The 22820-nt window shown below is 40.2% G+C and overlaps 1 protein-coding gene across 4 annotated transcripts in view; it reads right to left on the bottom strand.

Annotated features, from left to right (window-relative positions):
* The window catches only part of aopep (aminopeptidase O (putative)), a 110525-nt gene that overhangs the window by 34077 nt on the left and 53628 nt on the right, over positions 1-22820 (bottom strand). For 2 of the 4 annotated variants that reach the window (XM_005452128.4, XM_025896942.1), the window contains exons 7-14: positions 21834-22044; positions 19960-20066; positions 14685-14787; positions 14361-14468; positions 13821-13864; positions 9531-9591; positions 5243-5305; positions 4034-4120 (exon numbers count right to left, since the gene is read on the bottom strand). In XM_005452128.4, the coding sequence (XP_005452185.1) occupies positions 4034-4120; positions 5243-5305; positions 9531-9591; positions 13821-13864; positions 14361-14468; positions 14685-14787; positions 19960-20066; positions 21834-22044 (784 nt within the window). The other 2 variants (XM_019365862.2, XR_003213176.1) reach the window with 2 other exon arrangements.

Here is a 22820-nt window from a genome sequence, read left to right as displayed (position 1 = left end):
CTGGAGCAAATGGAAGTAGAATTTAATTTCCACACTGGACATGCGTATCTTTAAAATTTTAACCTAGAAGGCATGCAGTATAAAATTAAATTTATCATTAATGTCTCAGAAAATATATAATTATAAGCTGCAGCTGCTAAATATTGTGATAATGTCAGCCCGTGTCACAACTTCTAAGTCAACTGCCCTCCTTCTGTTTCAAGAGGGTAGACTTTAAACACCGAAGTGCTGTTGCAAGACAGGATGTTCTTCTAAACCTGTTGTTGTTGACATTTCCATGGCAACAAACACAAACTTGATGATGCGTGTTTCCACAGTAACTCGTGTCATTAACCAGGAAGATGCACACTGGCGTGTAGGTGCAAATGAGGTGACGGAGTGACACTGAGATGGAAGCTGATTCATTGTCAGCGTATTCTGCTGCATCTGTGGCCCAGAGAAAGATGTCCCTGTTCTTACATAGATTATCACTCTGAGCCTGCAGAGACTGTGTGTATAATCATATGGCAAACCGTGCAATAAATACTACAAGGCTAAAAATCTTTTTGTGTGGGGTTAAAAAAAACGAAAAAAAACCAAGCATGGTGAAAATGTGGACTCATACAATTTAAATGAAATCATTAGAAGTCCTCGGTTAATTATAACTAAAATCACAATGTTTGGGACAATAAAATCTCATTGACAGAAGAATCGTGCACGCTTACATTCACAAAGGTGTGCAGTTTGGAATTAAAAATAGTGTGGTCTAGAACAATTTCAGCTGGAATGAAAAGAATTCAGGATTACACAATTTCCCAGATATGTTTATCCGGAGAACGAGCTATGTAAACATGCTCTATATACAGAACCTTATCACATCTGCGCTAAATACAGCGGGACAAACTGAACTAACACATTGTATTCAAGTACAAAAGTACCTTAAAAAGCCTAAAGTGTGGAGGTTGTTTACTTGATCAACATTAGCAATATCAAACACCCAGATTTAATTTAATTTAACCCCATTATAGGAAATGTTATTGTAACAACAATAACATTATTGTAAAAGTAATTTCCACAAGCCACTTTTTCCATGAAGTTCCATACAACTAACAAGGCTGCACTGAGGTTTTAGGAGAAGCTTTGGTCTGTTACGATGCCCACTGACCATTTCCCAGCTATTTAATATGGAAGCTAGTTGATGATAAATTACCAGATGAATTACAACTTACCAACTGCACCATCAGAACAGACAAGCAGGTTTTTGCCAAAATAGTTGGCCAAGATCTCCAGTTATTCACAAAATTCCCCTACAGGGTTTCCTGTCTTGATCAGCAGGGGCAGATGGACCCCCTCATTATGGAGACCACAGATGAAAATGAGAGCAAAATGAGGCCCATTACCACACGGGCGTGACTAATATCCCTCTTCAGACCTCTCCACGCACGCTGGACACATGCACACATATCAGACGCGCGCGCACAACTTACACGTGTGGACAAGGAAAACGCTCGGCGTGCACACCGAGATGCTTGTAAATCAATAACGTTACACAGAAACAAAGACGAAGGGGAAGTTGGTAATAAACTTTGGCTCTATTAAATTGACCAGATCTCGGGCTGCTCTGCAGGGGGTGTCTGGCTCATGCCACTTTATGAATCTATAGGTTTGTGTCGGTGCGTAAATGTGTGTATATTCCCTAATCATCCCTGATGTCATTAGTGCTAAACACTGGCTCAGCCTAATTCCTCCCCATTAAGTATCCTACCTTTTCTCTTGCCCCCCCCCCCACTTTTTCTTCTCTTTCTTCCTAACCACCTCTACAACAACTGACCAGTTCTGTAATATGTATCCACACATGTGTGCTTCATCTTTTCAAATATCCACTCTGGTCCTCATTTCCTCAAATGTCTGCAGCGGATTCATTACCATACTGGATTCCACAATCATCAACCTCTAATCCACCGCTAGTCTAGCTCCAGCTTGAGGCCCAAAAATCCTGTTTTACCAATTTGTTTTCCCCTTGTGCTCTACTTTTTCTTTTAACCTTTTATTCCTGTGGCTGTCCTCTTTCTGTACAGTCATGCCATCACCTATCCCCCCTCTTGTCTCAAGTAACATCTCCCATTTCCCCTCCCTTTGTCATTTTCCACTGAAGCTCATCATTTTGTGGCTTAGATCTATTTTAAGTTTAAGTTTCAGCTGAATTGATCCAAAAGAAACCACAGGAGATACAGAATTCAAAACAGTGATATCAAGTGTTTACAATTTTCCATCTAATGATCCAATCATAGCCTCATCACTGATTCACCTCAGCTATTTAAGTCAGTCCTCTCTTGCCTTCCCGTCTCTGGCGTTTTATGCTCCTACCTTTGGTTTTTCTCTTTACCTTTGCTGATCAGATCTGCAAGGTGATTTATAGCCTTACAACAGGCTGATAGATGGAGGGAAAAGGAAAGAAGGAGTAGTAGATCAAGAGGAGAGGGGGTGAGGAGAAATTGGGCTGTTTGGCGTTTGAAGTACATGAAGGAGTAATATAAAATACACCTGGTCGGTCCATGGGGCACTCTGTTCGCTAAAACAAAGGGAGGGGAGGGAGATGCAGGGGAGGAGAAGAGGAGAGGGCTGGGCCGCAGGGGAGAGAGGGGAGAGGAGTGGATGGTTGGGGGGGAGGGGTCACTCCGTGTTTCCTTTCAGGATGGCTTTTATGGTGTAACTTCAAACGCTGACCTCCCACACCCCTGCCCCTATATCCCCCCTGCTCCCTCGCTCCATCCGTCCCTCCCTCCTCTTTCTCACTATTGTGTACGGCCAAGTGGACAGTAATTGGCTATTCTTTCATGAGACTGATTTCAGCACTCTCTGCCCCCACCCCACAGGAACAGCCCCTTTTGCTGCCCCATAGAACTAAGTGTATTTGTGTATATATATGTGTGTGCGTATGTTGTAAATAAGCCAGACGATAGGTATCAGGTGGGCTGAAGGGAGGAAGGGGTGGGGGTAGGGGCTGCTCTGACATTTCATTCACGTGTGCTCCAAATTACAACACAGGAATTGAAAGGAGCTGAAGCTAATCGAATCCAGAAAAAAGGTCATGCTCCAACATGAGATCCTATTTAAAATAAACTTTTAGGCACACCTTAAATATGTATACCCCTGCTTTCACTGAAAGCAGCAGTACAAAGAGAGAAAATGTGAAACCCTAGAAATAAAGTGGATGTAAAGAGCAGTGTTTTATTTCCTCCTTCAAAATTTTATTCAAAGACTCCGGGGGCACCTAATTTATTCATGACATAAAATACATTGTAGAAAAAGATGAGTAGCTTTGCAAATGTTTCCTACAGTGTACAACATCTGAACATATTGCGAGTGATATATAAAAGCTGCTCCACTCTCGCTAATGACTTCTGGCCCTCTGTGGCTTATAGATCAGTGTGTGTTCATTAATGATGCAGGCGTGTGCAAGTGCATGTGTCAATTAGTGGGTGGAGGGGATTAGCCGTCTCCAGAGATTCCTAATTAACACTACACACACTCACACGGGCTAAAGCATCATTTTTGGATTGTTTTTAATGGAATTTTTACTATTTTATTTGCTGGCAAACAAGAAGAAAACTGTTTGCAAAGGAAAGTTCCACGTCAGAAAATATCTCCTCAATGTCAAAAAAGCGAATTGATGTCCACCTCCCTGAGAGAAACACAGACACCTACCCACACACACGCACACACACTTACCAAGGCCACACACACGCTATGTGATGTATACAAGCTCTTAAAAGGTTAAATATGTAGACAGAGGACACAACATAAACACAGACTTAAACAAGTACAGGGCAGACTGTCCTCGCAGACGTAACACATAAACAGAATTAGGGATAATTGTGTTTTCAGACAAACAAAAAATACTGTAACGATCAGCTACTTTAAGTGGAAAAAAAAAAATCAAGGTGGTTAGAATGAAAGAGGCTTTCAAACAAGCTAGGGGACATGTCCAAGAGTTAGAAGTAGAGCAGAGTGAAGGTAGATGGAGTTTTTAATACAGCAGAGTGCCTCCTACCTCTTTGTAGTTCACCTTGGGCTCCATTCTCTTCCGCTTTCTGCCCTTCCCGTGATGACTCTGACTGAGGAGAATCCATTTTACAACCTGCAGGAGGGAGAATTGGGGAGGTGAAGGCGGGAAAAAGAAGAGCGTGTAAAGGTAGACAAGTGGAGACAACAAAGTAGCAGGGTTTGAGTGAGAGGGAAGAGAGCGTGAAGGAGAATCAGGAAAAAAGGGGATAACCGCAGAAGAAATTATCAGAGGATGTAATGATGACACAGACAGAGAGAGAGACAGAGAAAGAAGGGGTGTACAGTAGAGAAAAGCGTAAATAGCAAGAAGTAAATGTAAACCAAATCAAATCTCCATAAAAAAAAGTAAGGTGAGCCATTAGCATGACAGGCACAATAATGTATAACAGTCTACAGCTCAATCCTTCTCACTGATTTCAGTTATTCAGGGCTCACTCGTGCTCCAACCCAAACAAGTGGCTGAGAGAAAAGAGTTCTAGTGAAAGTATGTTGTTGTAACAGAGCCTGGAGTGCAACAGCCAATCACAATCAAGGCCAAAGTCATATCTACCAACATTGGTTCCTTTTGTTCCACATGAATTCACAGAAACACAGAAAGCATACACACGACTACTGGAAAAGTCAAGTTCCCAAAAAGTATGTAAAGTAAATAAATCATGTCTACAGTGCAGTCACTTAAACGCAGTTCCTGTTTTAAGGTAGTTAAAATACAAATAATTACTTTTTACAGAGAGACAACTGGGAGAACTGGAAAATATAGACAAAGCAATTAAGAACTAGATGAGAGCTTTACGGGAAATCTGATAGGCAGCACAGAATGACACGCAACAGATGTAGAGCGCTGTGTGCCGCACTTCACTCAGAGACAGACAGAGGGAGAGACTGAAACGAAAGTGAGCAGATGAGAAAAAGAGAGGTAAAGGGAGTGCAAGAGAGGTAGAGATAAGAGATGGTATCAATCCCTGTGAAGCGGAGGACACAACACAGATGGTAGAAAAACAAAGCAAGTAAAGAGAAACAGTGGCAGAGTAACACGCTGAAGGAAACGAGGCTGATGGGAATCAGGTGACAATCATATCAAGCAATCTAAGGTGCAATATTTGAAAATCTGAGTGCTTCCTTGCCACTCCCTGAAGATGAGAGGAAGGGACAGGGAAAGAAAGAAGAGGAGGAAAGAAAGAGAGAGAGTGCCTACCTCTGCTTTGACTTCTTCCACCAGCCTTGCCTGCGACCACACGGCGCTCCTTTCATACAGCCACTGAACGAGAGAGAAGAAGGGAAAGCAGTGAGCCGGGGGCAAGTGATCAGGACAGAGTGGAATGCTTTGCAGAGGCAGAGAAGGAGAGAGAGAGAGAGCAAAGCAGGAAGGGGAGGGAGAGAGAAGAGAGGTGGGAGGAGAGGGAAGAGGTGGGAGCGCTATCACTTGTTCCTCTGACGGAAACTCGCAACTTGACTCCGGAGGATGAGAGAAAGGAGTAAAGAGGAGGAGGTGGTGGTGTACGAAGGGGGTGGGGGATCACCTGACTTACAAGCAACCACAGGACTGATAGTCACCTTAGTCCTCCAGCATTACACACACACACATATATGTGCAGTCATTCATGCAAGTGAACACCTACGCACCCACAGCCCTTACTCTCTCACCTTATTTAAGCCCTCAGCAAAGCCGCTGCTCAAGTGACGTGAATCACGCACCAGAGCGATGATGCTATGTGTACACGTGTGCTTGCGGGTGTGTACGTGGAGTGGGGAAAAAGAAGGAGACAGACAGGAGTGCGTGGAAGCAAGGTGTTTACAATGTCACACTGCTCACTCACACACACAGGCAGCAGCGACACACGATATTCACCTCGTCCTCAGCCTCAATCCACGATATGCACTCCACAGACGTTCCCACGCGCACACACACGGAGCCGCGCGGTGTTTCAGGTATTAGCGTTACCATAGCCACACACACACACACACACACACAAAGTTCAATACTATAACTGGATGCCTGCGTACTTCTCTACAAGTATTATACAAAAGTGCTCAAGCAGAAATAGCATGAAGGTGTGTGTACAAGGCAAGGATAGAGAGACACAGAGAGGTACAGAGAGAGGGAGGTTTTGAGAGTGGGTAGTATAGAACGTAGTGAGTGTTGAAGTACTAAATTGCCATTGTGTAACAGGATACCACACATAACTCTTGCTGCCTAGATCTCCGCTGCCATTCCCTGAATAGCAAGACCTTTGTCTCTCTCCAACTCTCTCGTCCTGCGCCTGCGTCTCTGTGGTGTCTCTCTAGTCTCTTTAGTGAATCGATGTTTGACTGCGTGTAGAAGTTCACAAGTTGCATCTCTTTCACTCTTAAGTGCCTCTCATTCAATTCATACTCGTAAATGGTGACGTCTCTGTCTTTGTTTCTCAGATCCTTTCATGCTTTGGTGAAATGTCTTTGCTTGGATATACTTCAGGTTCTTCACAGCAGTCTTTTCATTTGATAAATAACGTGAATACATCCAGTATTTCCAACTGTAAAGCTCCGGATCCGGACACATCCGGATATGATTAGAGGATTAATATGAAGCTCAGTTGTGTGACAAAATATTTGCCTCATTCCTGATTTCTTAGTTTTTCCCATATTTGTCACACGTAGATGTTTCAGATGTTTGTAGGATGGATTAACTACTTTTGGAAAGCTGAGTTTAATTTCACGACCCACACCTAGACCTGATTACTGTGAGACCTGTTGAATACAAAAAAAAATCACTTAGCTACAAGCTGCAACACATCATGCCACAATTCAAGGATTAAAAAAACAAAGCCATTGACATATATCAGTCTGGAAAGGATTACAAGATCCATTCATTCTGCTCTCTACTAAAAAGTCCTGAAAGAGAATGTCCAACCATCAGTTCATTATGAAGCTAGACAATGATTCAAAACACACCTCTGAATGGTTAAAAATAAATGAATATATATATATATGTAGTCAAAGTCTGAACCTAAATCCGATTAAGCATCATTAGCTTGGCCTATAACAGATTGTTCATACTCAAAAAACCCTCCGATGTGGCTGAACTGCAACAATTCTGCAAAAAAGACTGGGCCGAAATTCCTCCACGGTGATGTGAAAGACTCATCGCCAGTTATCACAAACACCTAATTGCAGTTTTTGCCAAGGATGGCACAACTAGTTATTAGGTTTAGGGGGCTATTACTTTTTCACGTAAGTTTGGATAGCTTTTTTCCCTTAATAAATGAAATCATTTAAACACTGCATTTCATATGTACTCGGGTTATTTTTGTCTAATATTAAAATTCAGACAAATTAAACAAATTAACATTAACAAATTAAAACTAAACCAGGAAGGGAAAAAATACCTTTTTATATTTTTATATATATTTTAAAAATTAGACTAAAAATCGAACTTATTTGGTGAACACCTTCAGGATATTGTCTTAATTAAGTTTTATTGCTACAAAAACCATACGTGTTGCTGTATTGCACAAGTATGACAGCAAATTTTTACAAAGACAGAGGCACTATTTTCTTTGTCAAATCCCAGAGTTTCATTTTGCTCTTTTAAAGATTTTTAGGTTTAGGAAATCTAAATCAAATACCTGCCAGGAAGAACAAAAAGCATCAATTATGTACTAGGTAAATCAGCAGCACTTAAATCAGCATATGACAACTGGTAATTAATACAAAAAATAAACATTATCATATAGTTTAAGTAGAAGAAGGAGCTAAAAGCTCTGGTGAATCAGTGAATCAACAAAATATTCCATGCTACATCATAATCCCAATGGGAACTCTTGAGGTCTAAAATAAACCGACACTGGCCTTCTCATTCTCCATCGTTCAGCACAGGATTGGTGGATGTCATTGTTTATTATTAGGCCAAATCATTTCCTGCCTTTCTTCAGTTCAAGCACATTCAAGAGCAAAGGATTGGAGGCAGAGAGGAGAAAGAAAGGCAGCATGTGAGATTTTAAAAATGTGTTTGTTTCCAGCCTACATAATGCACAAGCACTTGCATTTGTGAAAGGTTTCAATCGATCGGGCTGATCTTATTAGCTAGCGCTCTGACTGGCACATCAAACACAAAAAAAGCCTCTGCAAAAACAATCAGCTTTCACCCAATTGGGTGTGAAAAAACAGCGGAGCACTCCCTCCGCACTGTCCTTTCCACCCTGAGAGGCCCCTGGAAGACTCAAGTTACATCATCGCATCCAGAAGGTGAAGGCTCCCAGACACAGGAACAGACACTAAAAACTGCACACACACACACACAGTGGCAATTAAGATCAGTAACCATGGAGATGGCAGAATTGAAGAAGCTGTTGGAGTGGATTGATTGTCTGAGCAATCCTAGTATTTGTGACCCTTTGAGAGGGCAGATATAGCAGGACTGCTCACCTCACCAAGATACAGTAGCAGTCTTGCAATGGCTAAATATAAGTTAAAGATGGATGTGACCACCATGACGTTAAGAACTGGTTTGTGAAATCCTGTTTTAAAGCTAAGGTTAGCATTATAACTATTTTGGGGGTTATAACTAGCTAGCTTGGTGGAGTACAGACTCCCAGGTCAGGCTGTTAATAACTACACAAGGCGCTCAGTTCAATAACTTGTGTTAGTTGAAGCCGAGAAAAGTTGGCACCTACCTGTCATGCAAAGCAGTCACAATCCTAATATACATAGCCTTTTATAAATGCGAGCCATTTTTAAAAAATGGTTTCTGAATTATCGCACACAATTTAAACTATAGTAGTTAAATAAAGACATCTACATCCTGATAACATTCCCTGCTGCATAGCCATTTTAAAGCTGTTCTTCTCACGTGGCGTCATGCCATACTGGATGCGGCACAACCAATATGGCGGTTGCGACACGAGAAGCTTCCATTAGACGTGAGACAATGGAGGAAAGTGGTTCCTGGAGGTTGCTGACTGCTGCTCATAATTCAGAACTCCATCATCTTGTCTAAACACTTCTGGGGGTTAAAAGAAAACCAAGATGGCAGCTGCCAGAATGTGAAAGTCAGGGCTTCAAAATGGGACTTCACAAACCTGTGGGTGACCAGGATTGAACCAGTCTTTCTACGGTTCACGGTAATGCCAGCCAGGTTGTTGCCATAGTAAGTAAACATACACTTACTACTGAGTAGTAAGAATGGTTGTAAAACATTAAAACAATGAAACCTTCAGTGGACTACAAGAAAAACAATGCATTGAGTATTGCTACCCTGTAAGCACAATTACAACAACAATTAGTAAGACTTAATTACTGCATTATTGTGTACAATGAAGCCTATGTAATACTGATTTATCTTAAACATTACAATGAAGAACAAATTCCAACACAGTTTTTATCTACTTAAAGACCTGTCAGGCTTAAAAGTGAGGACTTACCTTGTTTATTTCATAAACTGGTATTTAATTATTTTAAACTCAGCCAAAAAAAAAAAAAAAAAAATACTGAAGGACTTCTCGTACCTTTGGAATTCCCGGCTGATCGAGCCAGTCAGCATAAATAGCACTAAGGGTGAGGCCTTTTCTGAAACACAATGGCACAAGTGTTAGTATTATTCCTATTATTACAGCAATGACTGTTATTGCCCAAGACGCACTGTAAAAACATCGTTCTGGGAAAATACTGTTAGGGTTATGGCAGACTTGAGTTTTAGGCCAACACCTTAAACAAAACAGGGGCACACCCACCTTCCTATACATGGGCAAGAAAAGAGGCATGCGCAGACAATGAATTGGAGTTATACATATGGACATGCAAAAAAAAAAAAAAAAAAAAAAAAGTCTATGTATATGCATATCTGAGTAGTTGAAAGGAGGCCAAATTGGATGGTTTGCATGTGGAAATAGTCAAACACCATACAGAGAACACACACAGTGACTGGGCTGACTTGCAAAGACAAATGTGTATGCAAACAAACATCCCACATTCAGCCTGGTGTATTTATGCAAACTGTAAAGTATACATCAAGTATACACACCAAGTGCACACAGAGTCGAAGAGTAACTAAATAGCATGCCCTTCACCCCACTATCAATCCTACCCGCCTGTGCTTAGAGAGAAAAATTCCACTCTTGGCTACTCTGAAGGTTTCAGTGCAGTATAAGTATGCAGTAATACCTTCACTGAAACATTTTTATTTTTTTATTTTTGGACGTTTTTTTTCTTTATTAAACACATGCAATTCAGGCTCCCCCACATTTTCCAAACTTATCCCTAAAAGGACACGCTGAGAAATATAACGGACACAGTATGTAAATAGGTCTATTTTGTAAATCTATTATAATTGGGTTTAACCTCCTGTAGTGACCATTTAAGGTCATCTTAAACTCAGTTCATCAGGCTCAGTCACCTTAATCTTAATCTAACTTGTAAAAGTCAAAATGTATTCTCAGTGGTTTAAACTCAAAGTTAACGACAGAAAGCTAACATGCTCACAAAAACAATCTGTGGCCTTGAGACAAACTTGAAAACGACCAACCTAATCCTCAACATTGCTCATGTGACTAAATTGGCTTTTTGTTGCAGGGTTGAGGCTGAGCTCCTCGCTTCCGCACACTAGCAGAGTTCATGTAGTGCATTTCCAGGCAAATTAAAGTACACTTTAAAGCATATTAGAAGAAGCAATACTCCAAATAAAACATCAACTTGCTTAAAAACCAAGGATTAAGAATGTGATGAGCGACTTCATCACAAGCGCATTTAAACTCTTGGCATGATTGAAATTATAGACAGAGTCTAGAGACTAAACATCTGCCACACCAACAGTGAGAACCCACAAAGTCGGATTACATGGGATTATGTCAGCATACTTCTCTTGTGTGGCAAACAAAAGGTTAATACACTTAATATACCACATGACTCATCAAATGATGCTTAATAATAGGTCTAGTGAGAAATAAGCTTCATCTCTCACGAGAGCATATGAGGCATGTATCTACCCGTTCCGTTCTGTGACGCTAAAATGTAAACTTCACTTTAGTTTCACTAATTAGTCATCCTCTTAGTGACATGTAAGGATACACAATTAAGTCTACATGTTTTTGGACAATGCCACTTTTTTGTATTTTTCCTCGGAACACCACCATCGTGGATTTTAAATTTAAAAAAAATAGTGCAGAGTTTAATTAAAAGGTTTTGGCAAAAATGCTGCATATTGTAAAGTAATGTGAAACACTTATGTTAAATGTGAGGTTTTAATATTTGGGTGAAAATCCTTTGCGGGAAGTCGCCAAATGCTGTTTTTCCTCCCTTGAGATGCTGTGCTAGCCCTTTACTGCGGCCACCGTCAGTTGCTGCTTGTTTGTGCACCTCTTCGCCTTCAGTTTTGTCTTCAGTAACTGAAAAGCATGCTCTATTGGGTTGAAACCAGGCATCTGACTTATCCATTAAAAAATATCCAATTTCTTTGCCTTAATAAACTCTTGTGTTGCTTTTGGAGAATGTTTTGGGGCATTTTCCATTTGTCCTGTAAAGTTTTTGCAGCATTTGGTGGAAGCTTAGCAGAAAGTATAACCCTGTACACTCCAGAATTCATCCTCCTACTTCTCTCAGCAGCCATCAATAAACACTAGTGACTCAGTTCCACTGGCAGCCATACATGCCTATGCTATAACATTGCTTCCAACATGTTTGACAGATGATGTGATACACTTTGGATCATGAGCTATTTTTCTTACTTTCTCCATACTTTTTATTTCCCATCATTTTGCTACAAGTTAATATTGGTTTAATTTGTTCTTTTATATGTTTTCTGGAAAAGTCTAGTCTTTGGTGTAACAGGAGGTTTCCATTGTCACCATTGCCACACAAAAGACAACACTAATTCAATTCCACCAGGCAGCTGGGACCTTTCTATGTAGGGTTCACATGTTCTGATGTTTGCATGTTTGCTCTCATTATCTCCCACAGCATCTTAGATTAATCAGAGATTCTAAATTGGTTGTGTCTTTGTGTGTTAGCCCTGCAACAGATGAGTGAACTGTCCAAGATGTACCCTCCCTCTCGTCCTATGGCAGCTGGGCTCCAGCCCCAAGAGATCCTGAACTGGATAAGTCAAAGAAAATGGATCGGTGGTTTTAACAATGATATACCTACTTATTCAAGAGTGTTCTTGACTTGCATAGAAGTTATAAAGGGCTTCTTTTTTTAAAAACAAGGAGAGAATGTGCATTCACTTTAGCTTTCCTACATTGTCTTTGAGTGTTTGGGTGCTACTGGCCAGTACAGTGTGATCTTTAACTATCAAAATAACTTATTCTGGCTTTTCACCCCAATGATGGCCTCCTTCATTTACATCTACATCTCCTTGTACCTCACCATGAGGTTTCTAATGAACAGATCCAAATGCAAATTAAATTTGGGATTAACTCCAGATTTTTTATCTGCTTAATTTGTAGAGGAAACTGGGATGACCTGGCCATGAAACTACTTGTCAGTCAGTTAGGCCAATTACTTTTGAATCTCTCAAAATGTTAACACACTTTTTATTATCAAGATGTAGGAAAGGATAACCACTAAAAAATATATAATTTATAAAATATGATGCTGGATATTAAACAGAACATAAAGTATTTAAAATGAGCTCAACAACTAAACATCTGCACCGGTATTTTTAAGATATTTAACGCTGATGGGGAACATTTTTCTGCAGAATAATTATTCTGAATTTTGATACTTTACACACAATTTTCCAAAAATACAGTTTTATGTGCAATGAGGTGTTTTCATTGTGTTTTATTGCTTCTTAAAGGAATTGCTTGAAAAATTCCTCCATCACTTGTCATTGTCAGCTAATAGTATATAATTTTTGGCAATAGTGTAAATATTTATTTAATTAGAGAAGTAATAATATTTTACAATTCTATGCGCAACGCGCATGGTATGTTTTTGATTTCTGTGTGTGCGCGCATGCTTGGGGTCAGGGAGTGAGAGGTTTGGGATTGTCTCTGGTTGCCTTTCTGTAAAAGTCACTGCACGCCACTGTTCTAAGGATACATGACCTCACATCACGAAAAGACTGGCCATGACCCAGAGCAGCAACTGTCTATTCTAATCTTAAACCCTTCTATTTCACTGAGCTGTTTACTGAAAGAGGCATCAAATCCAAATATTGACTCTGCCCAGCTCCCTCTGTTTAATTCAATCAATCTCTTCTCGTCCAGCGGCAGCACACTCCACATGACAGAGAAGGCAGAAAGGAAACACTGAGAGCCGACAAATAGATGCTCGAGAAAAGAAGAGTAAGAAAAGAAGGGGCTGATAATGGGAGAAAGCATGTGAAAGACAGACGAGGAAGAAAACGTGTGCCAGCAGGACAAGACACATGAAGAGGTTAATGAGGCAATCGGCAGAAAAAGAAAGTTGAATGATTAAGAGAGTGCAGAGAGAGTGAGAGAGAATTAGAGAGGAGGAGAGCAGGAGGAGCAGTTATCCTTTTACACTTCAGTGAATATGAGAGTGAATGAGACTGTTCACCTAACAGAACTGGTGTTGGATGCTTCAGTTTGCCATATTTCCACAGTGGGACCAAACGCATTTCACATGAAATTGATTAACATATCACATCTGCCACTGAAAGTTTAAAAGCTACATTGAAACAAACAAAAAATTATAATCTTTAACCACATCTCTTTTTTTGTCTGCAACTAGAAACTAAGACTACTCCTGCTATAGTACAAACCAAATTGGTTTTAATGCATCTTTACATTATTCATGAATTACACTGCAGAGAGTTCTCATAGCAAACAACTTACCTTTTCATGTCGGGAAAGCTAATCAGTAACATTTGCAGGAAATCCTGTTTAAACAGAACGAAAAAAAGACAAGCAGAAATGGAGGTATTTAGGTAGATGTGGGAGGAAGACAAAAAGAAAAGAGAAAGGCATACCTGATCTTAAGTCAAGAGTACAAGGTCAAACAGTGTTTATGTTACTTCCTCTATTTAGTGGGAAGACTCAATCTGTGACTGAAGTAACAGGAGCCAGGTGGAACTCATATGCACGCATGCACATACGCACACACGCACACACACACAGTTCCAGGTGGGATCACTCAGCTTCGTGGCCCCACCAGAATAAACACATGTGCCTCAGTTGATGTACAATCATCAATTTGAGAGAAAGCTATTGTAACAATGTGGCAATCAGGTTTACATCAACCTCCCAATAATTTATGAAAGCAGCAAATGTGCTGGAGGGACGGGTCGAATTAAATAGTTCACACGTGAGCTAAAATGTTATCAGCAGCCTCTGAAGTAGCAGCAGAGATATAAGTTTCCTAAATTACAGCCTCACCTGGGACAAAATTAGATGGCCGTGGTATTTCTTCACAAATAATTGGAAGAATTCAATAAATTGTTGCTCTCCCACTTGACTGGCCAAGAACCTGAGGAGAAAGTAGCCCTGGAGAAAGAGTAAGACATGCAAACAATCAATTATAGACAAACCTCTATAGCACCAAACAAGAAAGCTCACAGAAATTTAAAAAAAAAAAAAAAAAAAAAAAGATACTCTAAGTTTATTCGATACTTTGATTGGATCTGGTTCTTTTATTTGTCTTCATTCATTCCCTACTTTCTTTGTTCATTTCCTACCTTCCTACTACAACATTAGTCTCACCTTGAGGTAGTGGACTTGCATGAAGGGTTTTTCAGGGTTGAGGGCATGCTTAACTGTGGAGGAGCCAGATTCACTGACCTGACCAGTCTTCTCCATGTTAGGTCTGCAGGAGGGCAAACAGAGCAGGGAAGAAAAAATTGCTCACAGAAAGACTGGACAAGTGAAGAGATGGACGTACAGCACACAAAGCGAGATTTTCAGCACACACCATCAGCAGTACTGTGCACAGGTACATGACAAGACTAGAAGGCAAAACAAGAGTGAGCTGTTGGAGAACAGGAGCACATTTTTTTTATTTTATCTTGCTCTCAAGACATTTTAGTTGCAGGAAAACCACCATTTCAACAGAGCAAGAGTACACTGTCAGCAACACTAAATGGCACCGCTCAGGCCATTTCTCAATGGTGAACACAATGCCAAGTTGCCACACTTTGCCAGAGGCAGGCTGGAAATAAAACTGTGGATTTATAATAGCATACTATAGTGTTTATATGACCTCACAGTGCTGTGCTCTAACTTTTACTGCCCGTGAGTCATGGAGCGAACATATAACACTTGCGCACAAAAAAAGCACCCCTGACTACCAGCACAAAAGAGCCACGCTCTGGGTTTCATTTTCCCCGTCACGCAGATACAAATCATCCCCTCAACCTCCATAAAACACACAAACAAACACGCATAAAACCAATAAAAAACCAGACAAACAAATCCCTGACATGGGATGCCGTGCAATGATAGTTTTAGTTAGCTGGTATTGATCAGGATGAGCAGATTAACTCAGTGTGCCAATAGGAAGGCCTTGAAGGATCACCCTCCTGCCAAGTCGATACGGCAGGCGCCTGGCCCACCAATCAATACACCCTTCATCACTGGCTTGCACTTTTCCACAGGACCGCTTCGTGACAGAGCCAGACACACACACGCACACGTACATGGACGATCGGAAAGGCTAAAGGCACAGAGAGTCACATGTGACTGTTTAATTTTTTGACTTGAGCTTCAGCAGGGAGCCACAAGTTGGTCAAATATTTGATTTACACAAGTGTTTGTCCAGGCATGGTGACCAGAAGAGGGAAGGCAGGATGCAGAAGAGAGGGGGGTAAAGCAGACTAGGGCTGAGGACAAGACAAGGAGGAGGTGTGGGAGAAATCAAGGGCAGAAGATAGACAGGAATGTTTGGTTTGCTTAGTGTACTGAGAGAGAGGAAGTCATCAGCTTCCTGGAATTTCTAAATTCGACTGGTCATTCTTTCAAGCACTTTCATCATGCATCTGAGGGCGTGTTCCCATTTGTGTGGATGTATGCATGTCATATAAATGCTGTGCGAGAGAAATCGCTATGGAAATGACCTGATTTCGGAAAATCTGCCTCAGAAAATCAAACTAATGATGTTGACTCTCCAGAAATAAAGACTTTCATTATTCTCAGTCTGTCAGTGACTGTATATTAATGAATAACACATTTGGATATAACAAACAGGCTACAAATTAAAACTTAAAATATGCAATATAGTGTTTGTTTTGTATGTGGTCCCTTTATATCAACATTTTCCTTTAAATACTGGATTTTTTAAAACTTGCTCTCTGTCCAGTCACCTGCCCATTTGAGCCTGTGGCTGTCTGTTCCTTGCGATAAGATGAAATGGACTCTCTTTAAGACAGCGGGATGCGCTGTACCCCTGGGAACTTGTATGTGTTTGTGGGTCTGAGAGGAAAAAGAAGGATTAGGACAAAAGATGAAAACAGTGACAGAACATGTACTGTCTTTCCACGGAAAATGTAACCATTTCTTATGTCAGAGACACTAGCAGCAGACCACGGAGAGAAAAAAATGTTGATTCATCACTGTCATGTTAAACAAAGGGACTTCAGCCTTCTTTATAAGGGATGTATGGATGTGTGAATCCCTGGGTTTGGCTGCCTCTCTTTGTCAGGGATGATTAACTAAAACTTTAGGAGGAAACGGTGCTTGCTGCCTTCAGCGTCTCGTAATAGCTAAATGTATTTCAGAATAAATGGCGTTCTTATCTGACTTGTAGGGCAGTGAGTGGGGGGGTGTTTGTCTGTGTGTGTGCACGCGTAGCCGTGCGTACACCTGGGTGTGTCTGAGATTGAAAGGGAGAGAAAAAGCGAGAGGAAATCAGGAGCTATTACTGACAGAACTTAATGTCAAACGAGAACACACATACACACACGAGAGGTTTATAGCTCCGTGAGCCATATCCTGACAAATTACACTGGGTTGACTGTGGAAACCGGATAAGGTAGAGCAGCGCTCCCAGCAGCCCAGTAAATCAGCAGGGAGAATGGCGTCTGGCCCAGGCTGCCCTAAATATAACTCATCTGAAATGGACTGATAAACACTGGCCACTGGGGCCCCTGCTGGATCATGGGGTGTCAATTGTGACCTACTGAACTTGGAAAGAACAACCTACCATTTAGCCTTTGTGTGTGCATGTGTGTATGGTGAGGACATCTCTTTGTATATATCCCACTGTGGTTTCCTTTCCTTCCCTTCAGCAGATCCATTAGAGATTCTTCACTGTGTTGTGACAATGAGTTAGTGTTTATGTACATGTGGTTCTAATGCAAACACAGTTACATGTGGGCTTGGGCACAAAGGTTGTGTATCCCACATGAAAAAGTGATCTGTGTCCAGACTTTGACGGCCATACAAAATTCAAAAAGTGCTTTATAGTACAGACTAAGATACAATAACTAAAATTGTAAAAATAGATAATAATAATAATAATATAGGCAAGCTGACAGAGGCAGAGGTGGTTCTTAAGTTTCTTTGTAAAGGTATCATTAGTGTCCACAGATCTTCACGAGGTTCCACAACCTCAAAAGCACAATCACCTTTTGTCTTTAACTTTGATCTCGGTACAGCCAATACACCTATGAGATCTAGACGTTATGTGTGGTTGTAGTAGCTCACTGATATGTGGAGACATCAAACCACGATGGCCAAAATTTCAAATTGAACCCTTAAAATTCCTGGGGAGTAAAGAAAGACAAAAATCTGTGTTACATGGGACCTTTTAGGGGACATGGTGAGAAGCCTCACAGCAGCATCCTTGGGTTAGTTATCAGTTTTCAAGTTTTCAGGAACTGTTGTTCAATTCATAAGCTATAATAATGATGATGAATTCAGAGTCATTTTAATGTCCACTGAAAAAACTGATGAAGACTGCAGTGTGGTCAAAGCCTCAAAAAACCCACAGTTGACGTTCTGCATCACCTGTATTAACCACAGGATCAAGAACAAAGATCAAAGTTAATCTCGACTGCTGCGCAATTCATCAGACAACAGCTTTCATATGGAAAACAAAAAACTCAATAACGCTGAGTTATAATTAATTTTTATATGGGAAATTTCCCCTGGAAAAATAACAATAATTTAGTAGTAATTATAGGTGAAACTAGAAGAGCTGCTCCATGTCAACTGTAATAACTGAGTCATTAGTCATTTACTATCGTTTATTTTTCCATCGACGCATACTGTATGCTGAATTCCATTCTTCATTATGGTGTCACATCAAATGCCCACAGCTTTATCTGACTTGCTGGGCACTAAAAGGCACTCAACATTACAAATCAGTTTACTCAAACTACATGAACAATGACTACATTTACCTCATAACTGGCAGCAAATGTCATAGCTCTTCCCTGGAAGCTGATAAAGAGTTTTTATATAGGAAAGACTCAGAAGATAAAATGTTATAACACAATGCGTAGATGCACTATAATTACAATGGGCCTCTGCTGAAATTAAACAAACAATAATTAGCTTCGCCAAAATGTACATGCTGACAGAAGTAAAGGAACACAAACAGGAGCACATTTTCAGAGTAATAACCGCACTCTTGCAGTCACACAGACTAAATGTGTTCAACCATTAAGATCATTAAGCCTGTGAGCAGGGTTCATTTATGCCCCACCTTGCTTTGGCAATCCTTTTGGAGTTATTTGCCACTTTGGCAATAACATGTTTTTCACTACAAATGCAACACACCATGTTTCCATGTAGCAGTCAGTCAAAACATGCAGCCAGGCTTGCAAGCATATGTGCATGTGTGTGTGTACACATACTGTAAAAAGTTTTATGCTGTTGATGTAACCCCATCAGGTGACGAGAAACCTAAGCATGATCCTCTGTAACAACCCATGTGCCTGTCTTGTGGAGGAACACCCTGACAGACACCACTCTCCAATGTATATTTAACCCTTTCCCTCACTGCCAGCTTCTTATTTTAAGGTACATTCTATTTCACAGCCATGGCTCCTTCCATGTTGAAGCCTGCCACAAATAAAGACGTTATCAGACAGCAGTCTTAAAGACCTGGAACAATTTAAATCATAAAAGTTTTAAAAACAAAGGTAAATTCACCAATAAAGAACATCACTAGCGCCACATGAAGTATTTGAAGCAGGCTGAATTTCACTGTTAAAGTGAATGTGAATATCCATAAATATCACAAGTGTAACCACCAGTGATTTAATGTCTAATGAGAGCTGTAATATGCACAAAGAAATCAACAGCATTTTCATTACCTAAAGGGTTAACCCCTTGTTGGGGTTTACAGCAATAATCCCCAATGACACTCTGCTTCCACCCTGGATGAAATAAAGCAGGGTGTGGGTCCCACACTGTCCGTCTGTCTGAATTTATGTGTTTGCGCACACTTGGCTTCCTCGTGATGTGAGCTTTTCTAAGACATGACGGTACAGCACACCTGGATATACTTTATTGCCACACCTGCCACACCTGTACCCCTGGAATGCCTAGACTCTACGTTCATGTGTGCATCTGCATGTGCAGACACTAAGAAAAATCTAGGCACAGTCTGGTCTGAAAATAGAAGATAACATTCACTGTAAAGAATCTGTTCATTGCAAACGCATTTCACTTTTTTTTTTCATCTCATGGTATATGGATTTTTTATTTTAGCAAGCTGTTTACGGTCAACATAATCATAACATGATGCAAAACTTGGTGGTAACTGAATCAATAAAACAAATTAAAAACCTAATTTTGCCAGCGAACATCAACTTCGTTTTGAGCATCATCACTGGTGATAAGAGCTGGTGTCTTAGACTATGGCCAGACACCAAACAGCAGTTTGTTTGAAGATTCCACAGATTCCAAGTCTGAAGGCATCACTTCATGTTAGAAGTGGACTATGCACAATGGATTGAATTCAGGTAAGAGCTTTGATTCTTGCCATGGTGCTGTTTAAGTACCCTCCAAAAAGTGTTTCTGTATAAAGACACACCTGAGGATCTGAAGTTCCTCTTTTGAGTTTTGCAACTCATCGGAAAGTCTTCTCCACCTCAGAAGTGCCTTCAGGTCAAACTGCTCTGTTTTCTCCTCTAAAGAGAGCTGGAGGGAGACACACGTGGACAAAAGTCAATGTAAAATTGCCATTAAGAAATAGAAAGAAAAAATAGATGAAAAGAGCTAAATATGGTGAATTCTGCAAAAACACAAAGACACTGTGATAGAAGCGCTCTCTGTTACTCAGTTTGGCAACACTTGGAAGAAGATGTGATTAAATCCTTTCAGCAGAGTAAAGTTCATATCATAAAGGTGTTGAGATTTAACATCACAGACAAAAGAAAAGCACTTGTGTAACTCTAGATGGTGTGGGAATACAAGTGGGAGGATTAGGTCTGTAGCCCCATCAACTACAAGATTAGAGCTGAAGTCAGTGTTGCAAACATTAATGCTACACCCACTTCTTTTATCTATTTAGTCTCTTATATACTTTTTGCAGGGATCCTTAATTAACCATCTGGCTGTAGAAGGACTTTTGGGAAAATGTGACGTTAAAATTTTTTGGAAGACAGTTTTTAGAAAAAGATTTTATTAATGAATCAACTGTGCGACTGGTGTGGTTTTACACCTAAAGAGGTATGGTCTATTGATTAATGTCGTGATTGGTTGAGGAAATTTTGTTTGTTTGGCCAACTCTTGTGTTTTCAAACAATATTTATTTCCTGTTTTTGCTTTTTTGCATGCCAATATTCTATATTTGCCTTTAAAAAAAAGTTTAATGTATGTTTTTGTCACAGTAATGTTTGAGCAGAAGAAAGGTTGGAATACTGACCTGCATTTTATGTATTTGTTGAATTTTGCTATATGATATTTTAGCAGTATTTCTTTTTAATGACTCCAATTATTTACAAATAAATCATTTCTAATGAGAGAACATTACCTTCTCAAAGGCACCTGCTTGCCTTTATTCTCACTGGCCACTTCATTAGGTACACCTTGCTAGTACCAGCTTGGACCTCCTTTTGTCTTCAGAGTTGTTTTGGTTCTTCGTGGCATAAATTCGACAAGCATAAATGCTGAAAGCATTTATGTGAGATTTTGGTTCATATTGACAGAATACCAGGGATGGACAGGTATGGATATGGTCAGCTCAGGTGATACTAAGGGGTCCAAAAAGTGCAAAGGAAATATCGACCACACCAGGACCAGCAGCCTGAACCACAGATACAAGAAAAGATCTTTGCGCTCATGTTGTTTGCGCCCTTTATCTTTATCTATCCTTTATCACCCTATTATCTAATTTTTGCAGCAAAATCAAGAATCATCAGACCAAGCAATGTTTTTTCCAACTTTCTATTGTTTAATTTTGATGATTTTTTTTGTGAATTTTAGTATCTTACTCATAGCTGACAGGAGTGTCACCTGGCGTGGATGTCTGCTGCTGTAATCCTTGTAGCTCCTGGTTATTTAAATTATTTAAGTTGTTGTTAAGGTATTGTTCCCTTCCCATCAGCTCAAGTGATCTGGCATTCTTCTCTGTTCTTTGGCTCACTGGTTATTTTCTGTTTTTTTGAACCATTCTCTGTAAGCCCTAGGAATGGTTTTGTGGGAAATTCCCAGTAGAGTTCCTCAGCAGTTTCTAAAATACTCAGACCAACCCCTCTGCTCCCAACAACCACGCCACATCCAAAGGCACTTAAATCACCTTTCACTGTGCTGCTCAGTTCAAACTTTAGCAGGTTGTCTTAACCTACATGTTTATATATTTTAATATTTGCATTAACCAGCAGCTGTACAGGTGTACCTAATGTGGTGGCTGGTGATTGTATGTTATTGTCATACAGTGATTAATATGGAAAAAACATCTTATACTTGTTGTGCTTGGGCCCAGATAATGTCTTCAAGGCAGGTGGCAAAGCCTTCGCTAATCCATTCTTCAGTCCAGTCTCTGGCTCCGATAACCAGGCCAAACCAGGAGTGGGAAATCTCATGGCAAATCCTGGATCCACACAGAGACAGGCTTTCTTCGGAACCAGGACTCCCATCAGACAACACACTCTGGGACAGGAAAATTATATGGGGGCTGAGGAAGACAAAAGTAATGACACAATAATAGCATGTTTGAAAAAAAGCACATTCTAAAAGGCAAGAAAGGAGTGTGAGGCACAAATCACAGATAAGTATTAGGCAATGTTTTAATAAAAATATTGTAATCTAGGAGGTTCACAGAGTGAAAGATGAGAAAATATGTTGCAGACATCAGAATTAGTAGTCAAGAAAAAATTAAACTAACAGAGACACAGAGATCTAGTGTTCTTCTGTGCAGAAAGATCAAGATGCTGACGTAAGCTCCACACCTAGGATTATGGAAAATTTGGCCTTAACCTGTCATGAAACACAACCCCACATATTTTCTAGTGAACAAACTGCCCATCCTTTTCTCAATTTCTTCATTATGTTTAGAGAAGGGCAACTTACTCATGCAGCAGGCTTGCCAAACCTAAATGCCACAATTTCCCAGGACTGGACTTGTTAAATAACAGTGGGTAAAATTATTTGAATTAAAAGTGAGTTACGCAAGTTCAGTAGGTTTTTTCCAACATTTACAGATTTATTGTGCCAGAGTGACTTTTGAAAACTAAATAAATATTAGATATATTTAAAACACTTCAGATTGTGTATTTGAAGCATATGCAAACACTAAAAGTGATATTTACCTAGGTGCACCCTCGATATGAATGCAAAAGTAGTCTATGCAAAACATTCAGATAATAACTACTCAAACAAATCCTCAAAGTGCTTTTAGTGATGCCAAAGATAAGAAGCCTTTCCTGCTTGTACAAAGGGATAAAACAGCAA

The sequence above is a fragment of the Oreochromis niloticus genome, linkage group LG12 (genome assembly GCF_001858045.2).
Source record: "Oreochromis niloticus isolate F11D_XX linkage group LG12, O_niloticus_UMD_NMBU, whole genome shotgun sequence".
NCBI classification, from domain to species: domain Eukaryota; kingdom Metazoa; phylum Chordata; class Actinopteri; order Cichliformes; family Cichlidae; genus Oreochromis; species Oreochromis niloticus.
The sequence above is the reverse complement of the archived record's forward strand: the minus strand, read 5'-3'. Positions and strand labels throughout refer to the sequence as shown.